The sequence below is a fragment of the Callorhinchus milii genome, unplaced genomic scaffold (assembly GCF_018977255.1).
Source record: "Callorhinchus milii isolate IMCB2004 unplaced genomic scaffold, IMCB_Cmil_1.0 Scaffold3, whole genome shotgun sequence".
NCBI lineage: Eukaryota > Metazoa > Chordata > Chondrichthyes > Chimaeriformes > Callorhinchidae > Callorhinchus > Callorhinchus milii.
The window spans coordinates 85130800-85152398 of NW_024704744.1; the positions used below are offsets into that span (position 1 = coordinate 85130800).

The 21599-nt window shown below is 36.6% G+C and overlaps 1 protein-coding gene across 1 annotated transcript in view; it reads right to left on the reverse strand.

Moving 5' to 3' along the window:
- LOC103177994 (metastasis associated 1 family, member 3) overlaps positions 1 to 21599 on the reverse strand; it is a 107487-nt gene that overhangs the window by 23933 nt on the left and 61955 nt on the right. The window contains exons 10-17 of the mRNA XM_042333224.1: positions 19026 to 19100; positions 18434 to 18492; positions 14500 to 14627; positions 13380 to 13540; positions 11123 to 11339; positions 5258 to 5347; positions 3611 to 3769; positions 1130 to 1165 (exon numbers count right to left, since the gene is read on the reverse strand). Coding sequence (XP_042189158.1) covers positions 1130 to 1165; positions 3611 to 3769; positions 5258 to 5347; positions 11123 to 11339; positions 13380 to 13540; positions 14500 to 14627; positions 18434 to 18492; positions 19026 to 19100 — 925 coding nt within the window. The remainder of the gene's footprint in view (positions 1 to 1129; positions 1166 to 3610; positions 3770 to 5257; positions 5348 to 11122; positions 11340 to 13379; positions 13541 to 14499; positions 14628 to 18433; positions 18493 to 19025; positions 19101 to 21599) is intronic.

Below are 21599 nucleotides of genomic sequence, written 5' to 3' on the forward strand. Positions count from 1 at the left end.
ATATGCTAACTAGACATCAGTGCTAGCTAGCTAGAAGAGGTTTTGAGAATGCTGAAGATAATAATCTTTGCATTTTAATAGCACCATTCAGATCAGGATGATATCTCACAGGGTTTCACAAAATGTATTATGAAGTGTGTTTTGTAGGTGAACCCTGTAGCCAATTTGAGCAAAGCAATATCCCACAAACAACCATGCTGTGAATGGCCAATTTTATCTGGGGGGTGCCACAATACGAGGAAAAGCTCCCTTTTGTTTTCAATTAGTGTTATGGGATCTTAATATCCACCTGAACAGGCAGATGGGACTTCAGTTTAATAGTGTTACTGAGACAGAGAGCTCAAAGTCCCAGGACTTTGAAGCACTCCAGAAATTAGCTCAACCAACAAAACGATATCAGCTCTTGAAATTTTAAAAAATGTATAGAGTATGGGAGGAAAATGCAACATATGATAATCACATCACATGAACCCCCATTCTAAAGCATTCAAAAGGATATCAACACTTCAAAAATGTATTCTACTCTTATGCTCTTATTTTAAAAGAAACACACAATGTAAATATAATAGTGTTGAATACCAAAGAGTCTCAAAATCAGAAGTCTAAATATCCCGTGAAAATGGAGGCATCATTGATATCTTACTACCAAAGACGTAGGAGTCCAATTGTATTTTATTCTCCAGGCCCACTCCCCAATTTACATAAAATTATAAATTAACAATTCAGACCACATAAAAGTATATACAGTATTTCCAAACTGTATTCAATACTATGGAGCCAAACAGCACAATTAATGGAACCCTGATCTGAAGGAAAATTCAAAGATGAGCTAAGTGTTAATTAGATCCATGTTGCACCATCTGAAAAAGGCTGAAAATAAACTGTTTTTAAACAGTTTTTATTCATATATATCTATATATGGATATAAATGTGTACATAGATATATGAACCTTAAGAGTTACACTGAAACATGCAACACTGCACAGATTGTATTGAACACATGACAATAATTCAGTGAATGGCAGGTAAGTGTTGGCCAAGTGGATAATTATTATATTTATGATTTGGAAATATGATTTGAAAGTAATCATGCAAATCCCTGAAGTAGATTGCCACTGTTTCGTCTTACCCCTATAGGACATCAAAAGTCGTTTCTTCACACTTCCTGACACAGCAATAAATGAAGATAACGTTTGTGTAAGATCAAGAGTATTTGCTAACAGTTTACAAACTCATGATTGATCAAAATGGGATACTTTATATGGCATCAGTTCGATTGTAAATATATTCATCACCTACTATAAATAATTAAAAGCACACATTCATGTTATTCCTGAAGCAAATACTATATGTTCTGGATGTCTGCAATTTCATGGATTATACTTAATACTGTGCTATCCAGGCATCCTGTAGCTCAGTGGTTATAGCACTCGCCTCACAAGCAAGAGCCCTGGCCTCGATCCCCGGCAGGGCAAAACATTGGGCAAGTTTGCTTACTCCACACTCCTCTGTTTACCTACCAGTACGTAGGAACCCGGTTGTTAGTCGATTGGCGGATTGCTTTTCCGGGATAATAATCCCTCAAAAAAACAATAATAATTTGGTCACTCAATCCACGACTGTTTGTGGGACACTGCTGTGCGCAATTCGCTACTGCGTTTTGCCCACAAATATACAGTCAATTCACGTTCCAGTATATTCTGTGAAGCGCTTTGAGATGTCTGGAAGACATGATAAGGCGCTATATAAAATGCAAGAATTATTATTATTATCCATATTTAACATTGTACTCATGATTGTCACAATGTGGATTATTAATTTTAGCTGTCTATCAATAGCAAGGTAATTCCATTAGGAAACAAGGAGCAGGGGAAAAGAAGAGGGGGAGAAGGGAATGTCTGACCATTGCATAACTTCCCACAGGGTCTCTAGCTCTGATTACAGAAATGTATCAAATAATGAAGAGTAGAGCATAGACCCAAAGGCAAAACAATTTGTATTTGTACTCGCAGATAACACAAGCCACGAAGTGAATGAAAAATTAATCTGAAGGATTGTTGGCCACAACACCAGAAGAAACTCCCTTCACTATGGTCACATAAATATTGTTCAAACTTGAAAGTAGTATATTGTATGCGTTACCAGTTATATACCTTTCAAGCACATACAATTACTTCATGGGTATCATGGGTACAGTTCAGTGCATGGTCTTTAGTTTCACGTGGATTCTCAGTGCTGGTGAGGGTAATTTGGAGAAAAAAATATAAATACATCTCATCATTCAAAACTGCTCTGGTGTTGGAAATGATGGTCATTTGCTTCCAGCAGTATAAAAATAGCATTAAATGACTTCATCTTACAGTTTTATTACATCTTATATTTCACGTTGACAAGTGTGGTGGCAGTCCATTTCGCTAATATTTCCCCAAGTGATTATTTTCTATTTCTGAGCCAAGATGTTTAGTGCCAGCAGGGCATTCAAATTTGGCACTATATCACTATTAAGACATAGCAAATCTTTCCCCCAACAATTCATACACATATATTCTTCAATTAGAAGGTCACTGAATAGCAAATGGTTCACCCAAGCTGAATTTCCTCTCCTTAACCAAGCGACACTCTATGCCAATTGTGGCTCCTCACTGATATCAGTGATCAGAGATTGAACTTAAAATAAAAATAATAATAGTCATCTAGGCATTTGACACAACACCTTTCACATCAAGAAGATGTCTCAAAGTGCTTCACAGGAATTACTTTAAAATGTAGTGACTGTTCATTTTGTAATCCCTTTTGTACTTTCCTATTCTCTCTGCCTAAGTACCAAGTATGTGATCCATTTATTCACTCTAAAATGCTTAATTTAAATAGTAATATTTGTAAGCAGATTGATAATTGCAAATAAACAAACTGATGTCCAAATCAGCAGGCATTATTTATGAAAACAAAATACCAGGTACATTTTCAATTAGCCATTGTTCGTCCTGAGTAACACTGTCATAATAAAAGTTTCCGCATCATTTACAACAGATCTCAAAAGCACTGGTTCTTCCATATGATTTAATGAATTCAAGGTCTCCCATTGCAGTACAGCACATAATAAAATATTTGCTATAATACAAAATGATGGCTTAATAAAGATGTTGTAATTTTATTGGATTAAAATCCAATTTAAATAATTTCAATATTGCCAGTCCTTAAGCCTTTGCAAATGAGTAGAATTCTTGGGAAAGGGCAGAGAGGAGAGAAATAAAGAAACCAGCAACAATTGTTCATTGGAAATGACCCTGTCATTAATATCAGTCAGAGTATAAATCTGCCACAAAACAGCTCTCTTCCTCCACACTGAAGGAGTAAACAAACTGATGGGAAATAACAATGGGGTACCATCTAAATTTTTGAAATTATACAAATATATTCATTAGAATCTTAAGAGTGTAAATATATAGAATAAAATCTAAATGCATATAGTTGTTGGAAATTATATATACATACACAAAATATATATATAAAGAGAAGTAAAGTACTTGTCTCACTTCCAGTAAGGTTCTACACTGCAATAATTAAAAACCGTATGACAAATGCAATCGTCATGCTCAATTAAACTAACCATCCACACCATTGTGCTGGTTGTAGCCTCGCTTTCCCAGAATGGTTGGAGAGCCGTGGTTTTGAATTGTAAGCAAACGTTTGGGTGATCGGCTGGAGATTCCTGAAGTGAGGCTTGGGGTCATCCTGGTCACCTCTGGTTTCACAGCAGGATGCAATTCTGAAAATTAAATTGCAAAAAAAAATCACCCCAAAGCAAAATCAGAATATTACATCCCTTCAAAACATTTTACCAGACAACAGTTTTGTAAAAAAACAACAAATTATTCTAATTAAACAACAAAATCAATGACTTCTTTGAGCATGAACTCTTAAGCCAGAGTTTGAATAACTCAGATAACCTTTAGGTTGTCACAGGTTAATCATAAACTAATTAATATTACACCATCAAACAAATGTGTCATACCGCAATGAAAAGTTTAGAACATGCAGACATTTCCTGCAAGTTAGCAGGCATCCATCCACTTGTTAAATAATAACCTGTGAAGGAAAAGCATTAAGGATTGTTACCCTAACAGAAATTACATTTATTTTCAATTAATTATTGTAAGTACTTTTGGTTGCTGTTAACACTTTGGCTACCAATGGAGACTTTTAAATACTAAAATTATTACATTGCACTTATTTCTATGACATTGAGGGAAACATGAAAAAGGATGTTTGGAAAGAATACTCCTGACTCAAAACCATTAATGAGTTCTGCCAGGCTTAAGAGACTCATTTCTGGGTTTGCTGACTAGTTCTGTAAATTGTGGGGTTACTATAACCCTGAACATTCGTCCAACTAATACATTAATCAAATTACTTTTTCAATAATGGGGGGGAAGAGCCAGACTTAATATCACTATTGTGATGTTTTATTATAAGTACAACAATCATATGTTCTTGGTTGTTTGCTGACAAACAAATTAGCTTGCCGAGTACTTTATTAACAAAGACTATTATTATTTTAGATAATCATTGTTTGATATAGCACTTTATTATATCTTGAAACATCTCAAAGCCCTTCACAGGGTTTTAATGTGACATTTAGTGACTTTGTATTTTGTAGGCAAATTTACAGCCAATTTGTGCACAGCAGTGTTCCACAAACAACCGTAAAGTATTATCTGGGGAATTCTAGGCCAAGAAATCAAGGGAAACTCCCTTCTATTTTCAAATAGTCCCATGGGATCTTTAATGTCCACTAAAATAAACAGTCACTACACTTTACAGTAAATCTTGTAAAGTGTTTTGAGATGTCCTCCTGTCAGGAAAGACACCAAATCAAATGCAATAATTATTGATTTTTGTACGTGGCTTACCCTATGGTTAATTCCATACATATCATCACAACACTAAACAATAAAACTACTGTACTGTAGTACCCAACCTAATCACACACACTTCTCTAGTGTTGCAATCACAGCTTGGATTAAATGATCTTACTCCATCATTCATTTCAACCATATTTTGCCCACAAATATAGTCAATTCACTTGACAGTATATTCTGTGAAGTGCTTTGAAATGCCTAGAAGACATAAAAAGTGCTACATCACATGCAAGGATTATTATTTTATAACAAAGAGTTTTACTGTTTTTTTTCCAACTTTTAAGCTTCCAAAAGAAAATTTTATAAGGTGCAAGTAAATACTTAAAAGCACTCACCTAGATACTTGATGACACTCGTCAAGGGCTTCCTCGAAGCAGCTTTGATATTCGATGGTATCTTTACTGCCTCTTGCAATCTAGTTGTATCTGTAGATGAAAGAGGAAACACATCTAATGTTCCATGAAAAAATGAACTCCCAACAGAATCTTATCATTTTAAATGATGATATTCCTTAAGACAAATGGATTTTAAACAATTGGATATTATGCATACACAATTTTTGTTTCTAAAGCCAAACATACACAAATTTATTTTCTCATTAAACAACAATGGAATAACGATGAGTACTGACAAACACATTCTATAAATCTTAGGCAAAAATAACCAATTTTCACATCTATATATAAGCATGATTATTCATTCATTCAGAAATCCAACTCTGAATAAACTACTTCAAACAATCCTGAAGCATGTTGACATTTGAGTTGAAATCTTCCTCGATGGATAACTGGGGAAGATGTTTGATTACAATTCTTCAAGATCAAAAATTGAAGACAATGGAATGGAACAGAAATTATTTGATTCATTGCAAGTTATGCTTGGGTTGGAACAGTCAACTGTATTAGATTCAAAAATACCACAACTTTAATGCAGGGGGAAAGTATTAGAATTTTTTTGATTTATTTATATCTTTCTTGAGATTAACAGTTTCAATGGCATATTTTATAATATTATATAAAAAATTTGATTCTTGATAGGATAACTAAGCTTTGTTCAGTGTAAAGGTGAATAAATCCAATTGGTATCCAATGAGTAACAGATTTTATATTCTTCTCAGAATGCTGAAAATGAGAGTTTTTGTTCCTACAATAATGAATGTGGTAAAAAAAAAGCTGGACACTACAAGTTAGACGCTCCCATTGTAATGTGGAATCAACTCAAATCACTGATGAGAAAGGTAGGTTTGGAGACAGGCATTTACTAACACATCTAATTACCAGTAAAGTGTAAACCAGTTAGTAGATGCATCCATACTTTACTTTCAATTGGTTCTCTCCACCTTGGCTCCAAGGTAACATATTTGGCAACAGAATGTCAGAATCAAGCCAGCCCTCTATGGCGGTCTCAGTAGTCTGGTTACTGAGCCAGGTGGGTCCGCAGTAATCCAGGCATTGTTGATGACAACACAGTCCTGGCCCATCGGCAGGACTTGGAAGGGCAGAACAGTCACTGGGGATAGGAAGTCATCCCGCTCAGCTCCTGTTAACCCTGCAATCCAAATTCCTAATAGGTAGAGTGGTCCTTGCAGGACAATCAGTGGGAAAGCTTGCCAGACAGTGCTATCAATGGCAAACTCTAAGGTTTTAGCTGGTTAGATTCCAGCAGTACTCCAACACACACACTATGGCGTCCCCAAACATTGGCTCCAAAAAAAATAGTACCCAATACTTTTCAGAATTAGGTAAGCAGGACGCCTCCTTCCAGGGAGAGAATCTGCATTCCATTCCAATCAATCTATTTCTGGGATTTCCATGTGTAGGTGGGATGCATGAAATTCCCAATTTTGTTTGGATACTCTTTTGCATGATGATGGGTTTCTGCATTCGTCAGACACCTGACTGTCCAAAAAAAATCTCTCCACCATCACTCACTTTTGCTTCAAGTAGGATGCCAATACCATCCCTCTACTTTATTATTCCATTTATTTTCTTTTAGGTTTACTAAGGTACTTGATCCTTATCTATGCTCGATATTACCAAACAAAGATTTAATCAATCTTCAAAATCCCATTGGTACACAATAATTCATTTATATGCTTTCAAGTTCTTTCTATCCTGACCCAAACATGAGTACAATTCAGCTAAGAGGCAGAAGTTTAAGCCCTAAACATATACCTCCATAAAATAAGTTCCATAAGTAAAATGGATTAAATGTTGATAAGAATGCGTATTAAGCACCGTAAGATGAATTAGTATTTATCTTTTGAATTAGTTACTTTGTCTTCATGAACCCTCCATTAATCTTATTAATTAAGTGATAAACTAAGAGAGTCAGCAGGAATGAGGGCCATGGCTCATTATTTGACATCAGCATTCAACAATAGTGTAGTTTCATAGAAGTGAACTCAGCGTTACCCTGCTGCAAGATAGAAAGAGCTCTGATGCATCCATTTTTTACACCTAGTATTTTCAAAACCAAAACACTGACTGTATCAGCGACAAAGAACACTCATCCACAACTTTATTCCATTATTTGCAAGTCATCAGACTTTTGATGTTTCTTTACATTAATGAATAGGATAAAATTGTGAAAAGAAAAAGAAAGAAACAGCAACAAATTCTCTTCTGAATAAATGTTTCACTGAGGCATTAGGTTGAAAATAACATTGTGCTTCAGCAAGTTTCTCTAAACTTGACTGATTCGTCGCATTGATTAGCATATAAGAAAAAGGCCAAATGTGGGAAAAACAATTGCAATATCAGAAAGAAGCGACACATCAAATGCCATTAGACCACTGTACTTGAAACTATTCAACCAGTGAAGGAAATGCACATTTGATTCCTGGATTTGCTTAAATCTTACAACATGCCTGGAAAAGATACCAATTCACCATTGTGCATATTTGCAGACACAAAATAATCAAAACCCAAACATATTAACAGCGGAGCACTGGTGAATATTACAGACATATCTGGATTCAGTATTTATTACTACAAAAAGTAATAAAAAGTGGGCCTGTAAAATCAATTGCTATAGTTTTAAGGGGGTTATGCAAACAGTTGATAGACATTCTTGAAAATAAATTCCAATTAAAAAGCATTTGCATTCAATATGTTTACGGTGTAAAAATTTGCTGTTCTATCAAATTGAAATTGCTTTACTCGCTTTTGAAATGATAAACTATCCCATTACAACTAAATGTGTACATCATAGCTAGAAATGCTAATTATCTAAATGTCATAAACCACATTTCTATTATAATAGTTGATCTCATCTCTTTATAACGTGTAACATATGTTTTTCCAACCAACTGTATTGCAATGGTTAGTACTTTTAATTAATTCAATGAACAAAAGTGAACCATCAAAATTATTTTACAATCAATTAATCAATGGCTAAACATTATTTTGTCCAAGAACCCAGGCAATTGAGTGAAATGGATTAAATAATAATAATAATCCTTGCATTTGATATAGTGCTTTTCACGTCTTCGAGACGGTTCAAAGTGCTTCACAGAATATGCCATAAAGTGAATTTGACTGTATATTTGTGGGCGAAACACGGCAGCCAATTGCGAACAGCAGTGTCCCACAAACAGTTGTGGATTGATTGACCAAATTATTATTTTTTTTGAGGGATTATTATCAGGCATGTGGAGCAAGGAAACTTTCCCATGGTTTTGCCCTGCCGGGATCGAACCCAAGTCTCTCGCTTGCGAGGCGAGTGCTCTAACCACTGAGCTACAGGACTCCACGTGAAAGTGTGTCATGCCACTGGTATGAAATCAGAAATCAGATGGAATTCATTTTTAATGTAAATATTCAATTTGCATGTGATCTGGCAACCACAACGATAACCATATATAGACAGGAAAAGAGCACAATTACCCACAACAAAGGCAATCTAGTAACTGAAGATCCATACGACTGCTCTTCTGCCTGCATTCAGGCCCTACAATGGCACCATTTCCACATGTGCAACCTGTCACATAAAACTGAAGCTGATTAGAGCAGCTCTAAACTATTCCGGATCATGCGAGGAACAGAATGTAGAAAGGAAGGCAGGGAAACAGTGTTACCAGCTGTGCGACTGACTATATCTCACTCACAATAAAGATACAGACAATCCCACAATAAAATGTAGGTACAGCATTTTTCTTGACCAACACTCGCTTGGCTGTCTCATTTACAATCATGATTCTGAAAGCTAATAGGTTTTCTTCGGTGGCATAACCAAAATTTTAAATTCTCTTATTGTAGAATTCTTTCACAATTCCAAGATCTCCAGATTGGCAAGAACAGAGCAACAGTAATGTGCTCAAGGATCTCCATTTCCTACTAGGTTTTCTCTTTTTCCCAAAAAGAACAGAGGCATTTGTTGGGAGAATTTTTTCTTCTAAAAACATGCACCAAAAGTTTTCAGTATTCTTGGAATTTGATTTGGTTTCTGTAAAACACTACATACCTGACAACAAAGGATGATCATAAATGGATTGCATCAAATGTCAGTGATTTATTTTGTAAAGGTTTCAAACCTACCCATATTACTGNAAAAAAATCAGCACATTAATAAATTATACTCCTAACAGTACCTCTTCTTGGCAGACTGCATAAATTGTTGACAATGTGCACTTGAAGTACCCAATTAAACCATTAAATTACATATATCTACACAATATTCCAGCAAAAATGAGGAGCTCCTATGCAGTTTAACACATTCAAAAACTACATAGAATTTATCTGTAGCATAAGATAAGACATTGAAGAAGGCCATTGTGTCAAACAAATTGGTTGTTTTTCAGTTTCTTATGTGACAAAATACCAACTTGTTCAAAATAATTATTTCCAACTCCCAAGTCCCGGAACTTTATATTATATTGCCAATGAGCAGCTTTTACATGGAACAAAACGTTCAAAGATGGTTTGTAAAGGCGATGATGCATGCACTATTTGAAAGAAAATATGCATGGTTCACCACAGCACAAATGAAAGCAAATAATCAGAACAAAAACACAGCTAGCATAATGCACAGTTAGTATAAGGGCAATTCACAATTTCCTACCAAAAGATTATCAACCATATGCTAAAACTGCATATCTTTTGCTATGTCTAGGGAATATGCAGGTAATTTAACATTAAAGTTGGAAATTTTCTGCAGCAATCTGTTTGGGCAACAGCTTGCATTTTTAGACATCTATTATATTTTCCACCCATCAAGGAATATTTTGCATTTATTATACAATACACTTGATTACCAAATCAAATTCTTGTGGAAAAGATCCACAGCGTTTAAAATCATCTCGTAAAAAAGTTTCCTTCATACAAATTAATTCATTTCAGGGCATCCTTTCTCATCAGATTATATTTTTTGGCCTCGTGTTTTAGGTAGTCAAATCTGACACAAGGCTGCTGAAGGCAGACTGCATTCTTAATCACTTTTTATAATCCAAAATGGCTTGAAGCAGCAAAAGCAGCAGATGTGAAGCACAATCTAATTAACTCGAAGGAAGAATGTCTGCACAAACATTGAGGTGGCAGGCGGCACCCCCAATCCCCCACCCAGTTGATAAGTTCAGTTTTACTCATCATGGCAAAGGACTTTTAAGAAAAATAATATCAGGAAGACCAGAAATATGATGCATTAGCAAATCTAATTTTTTTTTGTATGATGAAACTGCAATTCGCAGTACTATGATTTACTCATATAAATCCTTGACTGATGGAATCTCACAATTGGTCATACCTTGTAATTACAAGTGAAATACTATATCAAACTATGATTGCACTATATTTGTTAAAGTTTTAGATAATATAAATTGGATTGTTATGGAGGTGTAGGATTTTTTTAAAAAGCAGTTCAATGAAATTATGCCGTTCAGCGAGAAAAATATTTATTTATGGTAATTCAAAATATTACTTTAAATTGTAAATATGAGTTATCGTATGAAGCTAGATTGTTTAGTTTGGAAAATCACACCATAGTGTCAGATATTCATTGTTTAACTTTATTTTGTAACAGACAGGCTTCCTTGAAGTTGTTGACAGAACAACAGATGCAGCTATGAAAGGTTTCTGAGCAAAATAAAAAATCCACACAAATAAATAATGTAGTAAGTCATAAGTATCATTTATTGCAAATAATAGGACAGGAAATGGTTGAAAGCATGGAAAATCGAAGCTAGGAATTTAAAAAACTCTTACATTCTGCCTTAATGGCAGCACAGTTAATTGGAACAAATGGTCGTCTTGCCGCCTGTTTGAGTTGCAGAATATCTCTGCAGACATGCCTGGCAAGTTTTGTAAGACGTGTTGTCTGCAGGAAAAATGACTGGCGGGTTTTCAATGTGGACTTCGGACTACCGGTGCTGTGTATTGGCAGACATTGTCCTGGCTGACCCTGACTTCTTACATGTGGCTCCTATTTGAAAAATACAAAAAAGTAGAAACAAAGCATCCAGGTCAGACAGAAAGCTTCATTCGTGCTACAAAATAAGAAACCTGAATGTCTTAATCAAGAGTGCTGCATTTAGAATAAAATCAGAGACTGATGGAAATCCACAGCAGTTCAATCAGCATCTGAAAGAGGAAGATGAGATTGACGCTTCATCAGAATAGAAATCATAACTTCAGGTTGCGAGGGGGGCGGGGGAAACCAATTAGAATTTAGAGAATAAAAGTACTGATGAAATACAGAAAGAGGCAGTTAAACGATTAACTACAAAAAAAAGGACAAGTTTAAAAGAGTGGTAAGAGGAAACAAAGGATGTTGGATAAAGTATAAAATACTACGTATTTTAAAAAAAAATTAAAAAGCTGGAGAATGGGTGGGAAATGGAGAAGCAAACTACAAGCTAAAGACGTGGAGCTGTAACCTGAAGCGTCTCATGAGACAAGAACCACACGGTCAAACATCAGTAGACATGTTGCTGGTCTCTTGGGAAATTCCATTTCAACTCTTCCTCCCACGTGCATTTTGATCTCCAGCGCTTTAAGACGTCCTCCCGACATGAAAGGCGCTATACATGTGCAATCTGTTGTTGTTGATCTTACTTTCAATCATTGTGTTTCCACGCTGGTTCAACCAAGTGCAACACAAACCTCAGGAGCAGCAACTCCTCCTTGTCTTACAGCTGCTTAGTGACATGCTGTGATTTACCAGCATTTTCTATTTTATATTCAGATTTCCAACATTCAGCCAACACTAGATTCCAACAGTCCTCTATTTTTTTGTGCCAAATCCATGAACACACAACTATGATATAACAAAACATTGTACAAAGTCTTATACGTAACACTGGTATATCTACCAAAGGCACATCTTGTGAAGAGAGTCATTAGAAAAACTGAAAACGTTCATCAAAAGAGTTCATTCTTTTCATAAAGGGATCATTTATTAGATTTTAGATTTTAATTTGCTCTAGATTTAATTCTTAGTGAACCTAGTGACTGACCTGCTGTGAGAAGTAGAGTTGACAGTTCGGTGATAGAATGTTTATGCACATGTCAGGAGAAATGTCTATTCAAAGATGGGCTATTAAAGCACTAATAAGTTCATAACAAACCCAATACAATAATAATTAAGATGACACTTATAGTATACTCCAATATGGTCTTTGGGAGCAAGGAATACTACAGTGAGAAAATTTAACATAGTTAATAGTTTTTCTATTAACAAGGCATCCAGAACAAAATCTCATGTAAGTGTTACCTAATATGAAGTGAAAACTTCACGATTAACAACTATAATAATAATAATCCTTGCATTTGATATAGCATTTTTCACGTCTTCTAGATGTCCCAAGGCGCTTCACAGAATATACTGTAAAGTGAATTGACTGTATATTTGTGGGCGAACGCGGCAGCCAATTGCGCACAGCAATGTCCCACAAACAGTCATGGATTGAAAATGACCATTTTATTATTATTTTGTTTTTTTGGAGGGATTATTATTAGGCGTGTGGAGTAAGGAAACTTGCCCAACTAGCACTATCTTGAAATCTTATTTAATTAGTTCATGCACTTGAAATGAGTAGAGTTGTAGAATGTACCAGAAAACAAAATTTATGGAGAGTAATAATGTGAAATGCTTTAACAGAACTCCACTGTGGTAGAAACAGGAACTCGTCCATTAGTCTACAAACCACATAGGTATTTTCCTCAGGATATCAAAACTGTGAAGCATCTTATCTCGCCTTTCTCTTCCATTCCTACAATCTACAGGGTTTTATCACCACTCAACCACTACCTCTTGATTTATCTTGTTCTTTCTCTTAATTTTATCATCCTCTGTGGTGTCTTTTAAGTGTTCCAAGATGCTACCCCGCATGAATGGAACTATATAAATGCAAGATGTTATCCTGTATTATGGGTCTTGGCCCTTCACCTAGATTTCTCAATAAGAAAAATAAACTCCATAACTAATCATAAGAATCAACAACATCAATTCAAAATTTGTTACCGAAACATTGTGCGTAGGTGAAACTTTTTCTCCTTTTTCTCCTTCTGTCCGAGTCGGCATTTTCAGACCCCCATATTTCTTCCAGTAACTCCAACATAATGCGCAAAGTCTACAATGCATAGTAGAAGGCCCCCAGGAATACCATGGCTGCGACTGTATGGCTGAAAGAAAGAGAAGAATGCAAAGAAAAAGTCCATGATCCTCAGTAGCTTAGCCTGTTAAGTATATTGCAACGGCAGTAAAACTTGGGCAAAAACCCCTCAGTATCAGAAAGTAACAACTTTTCTAATTGTGAAATCTATGTAACGCTTTCTGAAGTTCAACTCATACTCTCTGATGTTAAAATAAACAAATCTAGTAATGCTTCTTCAATTCGCAGAAGCACCATTACTGTAATATTATCTGTAAAGAATAACAGAAGCATATACACACTCAAAAAACACTCACTAGGCATTTAAAAAATTGGGAAAGAGAAGAGGCAGACATCTACGGCAAGCAAAATTGATGGCAGGCATACAAGGTTAAACACGATCAATCAGGGTGAATACCCGATTTAAAATACACATTAAACATAGTGTATATTGAGCAATAAGGCAAACTATTTCTAACATAGCAATTGCAAATGTAGTTATATTTACTACGCAAATGGCAGAACTTATCTTCATATTGTCTTGTCTTTCATAAGCTTTTCATACTCCTCTACCTGCCATTCTTGCTCAACTGGCACGGGTCTGCTGCACATCTCTCATTCCATCCGCTCCACAATAAGCGGCTATGCTTTCACTCTGACCCAAATCTCTGGAACTTTTTGCCTCAATCCCTCCATATTGAACCCTCTCTGCCTATCTTCCAATCACACCTGAAGACTTTCCTCTTCAACCTTTGATCACTAACCCCACCCCACCCTCAACACTTTCCAGTTCGGTGTCAAGCCATGCCATTGTCGAGCGCTCTGTCATGCAACTCTCATGAAGGGCGTTATATAATTGCAAGTTGTTGTTATTCATATTGACGAATACTTGCATACCAGTTCACAGAGGTGCTATTTCCTCCTGCATGTCATATTGTGTACTCTCAACAGTATTGGTGATGTATAAATAATTACGTTTTAAATACTCACTGAAACAGCTCTCACAGGGCCGGCCTACAGCAGAGTTCGGGGTTTGGTAAAGCACTCCTCCAACTGGACCATTCACCACAGCAGGCTTTCCATTACTGCTCAATATTTGATTGGGGTTAGGTTTATTGCTACAAACAATTGAAAAATTATACTTAAAAAATTATATTAAGCAGGGGAAAAAAATAAGATGCTTCTTGAGTTGGTCAGGAATTATAAAATGAAAGACAAAATATAGTTTGTTGATGACTTATGAGTTTGTGTTAAAATATATCCAACAATACACATCTGTAAATAAATGGATCCAAATTATTCTCTCTTTAATCTAGCTTTAAAACCCAACTTTGAAATGTTTATGTAGTCATTGAATTCAAATGATCGCCAAACAAATTAATAGGTTGCATTACATGTTAAATTCAATCTCAGTGGAGTACCTCTGTAAGAGCAAGACACCATACACATGTCTGTAACTAAACAACGATTGGTATGGTGGATGCTCTGAGAACATTTCTACTATTCTGGGATATGGAAGATCTTTACACCAAATGTCCAGCTTGGGAGAAAAATACAATGGGATGAGTTTAGTGATGTAACTGATATTTAGCATATCAAATGTAACCAGCTGTGTGTGGGATCACCTCTCCCCTTCCCCCCACATTCTTCATATTGTCTTAATATTCTTAATGGCAAAATCTTTGCAGCAATCATCTCCTGTTGAATTTCCACCACTGGTTAGCAGGCTACTGGAATATATTTGTATAGAAAATTAATATTCGAAGCTGAATCAGTTATATTATTCCACGACCATCTAGCGTGATACTAAAACACCAGAAATTTCTAGAGAAATGGAAGAAATAGTAAGGGTCTCACAAAATGCAGATTGTGTTCACAATATAGAAAACATCAGTTGCGAGCGAAATAATTAAAAGAAGCCACTTGATTTAGGTCTGAATCAAATCTTCCTCTCAGTCGACGACCTGATTCTTGCCTGATGAAATAACAGCCTTGAAACATCCTTGGAGTGTTTATACCATATATTATGCCAATACAAGGAAATGGCATGCTTCAAATCACTTCTATTTAATTAGCTAACTGCTCCACTAGTACCTAGTACAAGATTTTTAATTGTTTCATCTACGCAGTATAAACAAGTTTCACAGTGTACATTAACGGTTCCACCAATATCTAGTACTAGATTTTTAATCATTTCACCCACACAATACGTACAAACAGGTTTTGTGGTGGCAGTTTTCCACTTACCAGACAACAGGAATCAAAATCTTGTGAAGTGATCATTAACAGCCTTTGTTCAGCAGCTGATGTCAGGAAGTTACCTGCTGCTAACAGACATAGAAAACCTGTGCCATTTTAAATGTGTTAAATCACATTGTCCTCTTCTGAGAGGAATTAACACCACCCAGAAACTAACTTGCCATCTATTGAATCACTAGGAAATACCTTTTTATAAAATGCCCCAAGAAAGAGGCTCATATTGTGTCAAACATGGTGATTTCTAACAGGATTTTTTTTAAATAAGAAAACTGAGTGGAGAGTCGTCCTGGTCACCACAAAAAAGTCATGCCAACTTGCAGGAACTCTGCTCTGATGCCGATTGCATTGAGTAGAGTTCCTGTAAGTCAAATTGCCGTACTTCCAGTTTTGCATTAGAAATCACTAAAAATTCTATTTAATTGTTGTTGTTCGGTTCTCATTTGTTTTTGCTTCCCACACACATCATCACCTGGTGGCAAAGTGAGAGACTGTCCAGTGCCTGTGTGTAGTTTATATAAGTGAAAAATGTACACCGTGAAACATGGCTCAACTGTCAGAAGAAATAAAGAAAAATTCATTTGATCTAGAAACTAGTTCCTAGTATTTTGCATGGAAGAAATGGTGTTTTGGACTCCAAATATTGTATTTATTAGTAGTCTTTAACACTGTTGTGTTAAAGTTTAAGATTGCGCCAAATTTTGGAAAATGCTTATATTAAGTTTTGGATGCAGGTTTCCCAGTTCTTATAAAGCACTAATTGACAGGTTTGGCTGCAGCCAATCACAAGAAGAAGCAGAACTGAGGAATATCTAAAATACATAGTGCAAAATATGTAGGTAATGGGCTCCAGGTGACCTCTCACCCATGAAGTTGTCTCTACCAAAATAGGCATAAGATTACATGTAGGAGCAGGAGTAGGCCATTCGGCCCTTCGAGCCTGCCCCGCCATTCAATCATGGCTGATCTTCTAATCTAACTCCAGCTAATAACCTGACCCTGCCTTAACCCCATATTCCTTAATCCCTTTTGCAATAAGAAATATATCTATCTCAGTCTTGAATACGTTCAAGGACTGAGCATCAACAGCCCTTTGGGGTAGTGAGTTCCATACATTCACCACCCTTTGAGTGAAGAAGCTCTTCCTCAACTCAGTGTGAAAGGGTTGGCCTCTGATTTTAAGGTTGTGACCCCTGGTTTTAGTTTCTCCAACCAGGGGAAACAATCTCACACTATCTACTCTATCATGCTCTTTGATGATCTTATGAGTTTCTATAAGATCCCCTCTAATTCTTCTATATTCTAGAGAATATAGGCCCAAATTGGTCAGTCTATCCTCATAACTCATCCCCTTCATCCCTGGTACTAACCTAGTAAATCTACGCTGCAGCCCCTCCAAGGCAAGTACATCCTTCCTTAAATAAGGAGACCAAAACTGCACACAGTATTCCAGGTGCAATCTCACCAGGGCCCTATACAGTTGCAGCAAGACTTCCCTACTCTTATACTCTAATCCTTTCATAATGAATGCTAACATATCGTTCACCTCCCTAATTGTTTGCTGCACCTGCAGACTAACTTTCTGTGATTGGTGTACAAGGACACCCAAGTCCCTCTGGACGCTAACACATTCCAATCTCTCCCCTTCTAAAAAATAACCCGCTCTACTGTTTTTGCTACCTAGGTGGATGACTTTGCACTTCCCTACATTGTACTTCATTGACAAACAAAGAATGCTATTTTGATTAGACATTTTTGAAATCTGGAAACTAGCTTGGCTCAGTGGGAGCACTCTCGCCTCTGAGTCAGAAGGCTGTGGCTCAAGCCTTACTTCGAACTTGGAATAACATAGTCTAAGATGATACTCCAATGCAGTGCTGGGAGTGTGTTGCATCATCATAGATGCCTTCCTTCAGCTGAGCTGTTACACCAACCTCCTGCCTCCCCTTCAGGTGGAAGTTAAAGATACCGTAGCACTATTCGACAAGAGAAGGGAGTTTCTCCTGGTGGCCTGGCCAACAATCCCCAAATAAAAAATTGGTCACTTACTCCATAGTTGTTTGTGGGATATTGCTATGTGCAAACTGGCTGACACATTTCAACAACAAGAACCTGCATTTATATAGCGCCCTCTATGCCGGGTGGCGTCTCAGGGCGCTTAACAATGGCGGAACCTGAGGCCGAGCCAGGGGGAGGGGGAAGTTGTGACCTGAAGATGGGGAAGGAGAGGGCGAGGCGAAGGAGTTGAGGGAGGGAGTTCCAAAGTTTTGGGGCATAGTGGCTGAAGCACGACCACTAATGGTGGAGCAGAGGATTCAGGGGACACGAAGGAAGCCGGATCCAGTAGAGTGGAGGCAGCGAGTACTACTGTGGGGATAGAGCAGGTTAGAGAGATAGGGGGTGCCAAGGGATTTAAACACCAGAGTGAGGATCTTGAAGTCGATCCACTCTGTGTCAGGGATCACCCACAAAATACACAGTCAATCCACTTTACAATATATCCTGTGAAACTCAGACATCTCAAAGATGTGATACAGCGCTAAATCAAATGCAAGGATTATTATTATTATTGCTACTATTACAACTAGCCAATGTAGTAGCAACTTTAAAATAGGAAATATTTTTGATTTTACCTCTTGAATTGTACAGTGGCTTCAAATATACTTACTATGTTGGAATGTACACTTGTTTCAGTTTGCTCTCTGCTTCAGCTGCTTTGAGTCGTTTCTGAAACACAAATAGAAATGCAAAGTTATTCCATGGACTAATTTCACCTGTTTTTATTCTAATCCTTTCCTGTGATAGGGAGCCCCACTATAGGCCAATAGGATCATTTTTCCAATGATGTACGGAAATCTGTACGAAATGTACGTAATTGTTATTTGCACTAACATCTGGAACGTAATGCTCAGATATCACTAGTTTTAGTATTCTAACACAAATATGTGTGCAACAAGAACCTTGCATGAATCACGTGCCTATTGCAATCAACAAATAAATACCTGATATTATTGCACTTTTAAATAAATTAACTTAAGTGTAGATAACTCAAATCAGGTTTATGGAATATAATTTGGGAAAGCAATCCATTTGATTTTCCTCAGAATACTTCAACTTTGCATGGTTGGATTCAATTAATGTAGGTTGCATGCAAAACAATTTTGTAATTTGCCTGTATTTGAACATACGAAGGAGTTACTAATGCAGTAAATTTGAAGCAGTTCAAGAAACAACAGCAAATACACAAGTAATTTTCCTACCTGCTGTACATATCGATCTGTAGTTTTCCACATATAGTAGTACTCTATAATACTGGTGAGTGACTTCCATGGCAGCTGTTAAAAAGAAACAAACTCTCTAATGTATAATAATTGTAAGATTGACAGACAATTCTTGTGGTGTGCACTAACAATATAGTTTAAGCGCATTAAGAAAGAACAATACTTTCAAACTTGTTACATAGTAGTTACATTTTAAAATTTAGAAATACAAATCTGTAGCCTCTGACTCACCCAATACCTCACCACTTTCAATGGTTTGTCTAAAGGCCTTCTTCTTGGACCGCACCTTCGGTCATCTTTCCTCTCTTCACCCTCCCCAGCCCCAGCTCAGGTGCTAAGTCAGGACTATTAAGAGCCTGAGGACATCCTCCCGACATGAAAAGTACTATATAAATGTACATTTATTATTATATCGTTTCTTTTTTTTCAAATCCTAACACAGATATAGCGGAATCTGCCTTTAAGATTATAGAAAACCAGCATAGCAATATATGATTTAGCATAAAAATATACTCACTCAATTAACATGCAATTTAAAGGACTATCATTCCGGTTATAACTAAATTACACATTCCTAGCAGAAATATTAGCATTTATTCATCCATTGTTTAGGCAATATGGTCAGACAATGATTAGTTAAATGTTCAGTTACTGATATCTGACAACACAAGGTAATAACTAAAAAATTGTTGGGTTCAGTCTCCCAAAGCAATTTCTACCAGGAACATTTAGCTTCCAAAGTGAAAACAATCATGATCGAAAAGGCAGCCCACATTTGGGCAGTCATATTGTTGAAGAATATTTTGTCCTTAAGGTATTGTTTTGATGCTTTCATTTGTGAGCGATATTGATAGTAGGTACTGGAACAGTTTCTAACTGCAGACCCCGAGATTCATCAGGATCATAACAACCCTCAGGAGAGTGGGGGAGTTATAGAGGAACCCAATGCTTCATTTCCGAACCATGCAAACATGCAAAATATTATTTGCACAGTCGTAAAATGTTCTTGAGCAAACTGCTCACTTGCACTCATCTGATCTAGACCTTGAAGATTTTTTGAGGCATTAAATAATAGCAAAGAGTCATTGCAGATTTTCAGAAGATGTCACCGACTGCAACTGAACCAATTGAAATAGGACAGAGTGGCTGAAGTACAGGCACTGAAGGTATCAATTGGAGCAAATCAACATTGATGACTAACTGAAACTAAAACTTTGGAAATAATATTTTAAATACTATTACAAAACTGTTAGCAAACTGCTGTCCGCTAGAATCCAATGATTTGCAGAATATAACAACTCAATTGAGAACTTTTCTGATATACACGGTGACCAAAATGTCTTATTTTTCAGCTACCCTAATCTCTATAAAGAAAATCATAATTTCTTTAAGACGTATTAGACATTGTAATGGTATCATGACGTTTTTGTCACCCTATACACTTCCACTAATAATGAAAAACCAGATCTAAGAGTCTAGTACTGAAAGAGTTTCACAACTTAGGAAAATCACCTAACTAACTTTCTATATATATATAACTGGATATAGATTGCAGGGTAATTTAAACAAGCACCATTCCCACCCTGAGAGAGTTTCCACAATAGATTTATATTTCACATAACGTTTGGTAACAGCCCTATCACCCCCATAAAATTCCATCCATACAGGCAATTACAGGGCAGAAAACAACGATTTGGCCATTTGTAAAATTATAGTTATTGTACTACACTAGAAAAATCCTGACATCAGAAGGGGTACAGCAGAGGGCAACTAATAATAATAATAATCCTTGCATTTGATATAGCGCTTTTCACGTCTTCTAGACGTCCCAAAGCACTTCACAGAATATACTGTAAAGTGAATTGACAGTATATTTGTGGGTGAACGCGGCAGCCAATTGCGCACAGCAGTGTCCCACAAACAGTCGTAGATTGAAAATGACCAATTTATTATTGTTTTTTGTTTTGGAGGGATTATTATTAGGCTCTGTGTGGAGTAAGGAAACTTGCCCAAGGTTTCATCCTGCCTGGAATTGAACTCGGGTCCCTCGCTTGCAAAGCGATTGTTCTAACCACTGAGCTACAGGACTCCACTAAACAATGTCTGAGTTTAGGAACTTGACCTATAAGAGGCTACGGAAACTCTGAATGCTTTTGCATTGAGAAAAGAAGTCTCAGGAATAAAATATATTGAACCTTCAAGATTATAAGGGGTTTACAGCAGCTGAACCCAAATATGTTTGACACAGCCATAAAGGTACACAGGTGGAGGGGCTCAAGATCAGAAGAGGGAAGATGGACAGACAGTTTAGATATTGCTACTTTACACAATGGGTGGTGATTATATAGCAGCCCACAGCACAAGTAATATTAATGTTTTGTTATGATATGTTGACCAATACTGCAGACTATAATCAACAAAATCCTAACCAGTGCCTTGTGAGGCAACTCCTTCAAGGCCTGTCTCAAAACCTTCCTTTTCAACTGAGCCTTTCCTCCTTCACCTCCCTTGCCCTCTCTGATCCCAACTCACAGCTCGGGTTCAAACCCCTCA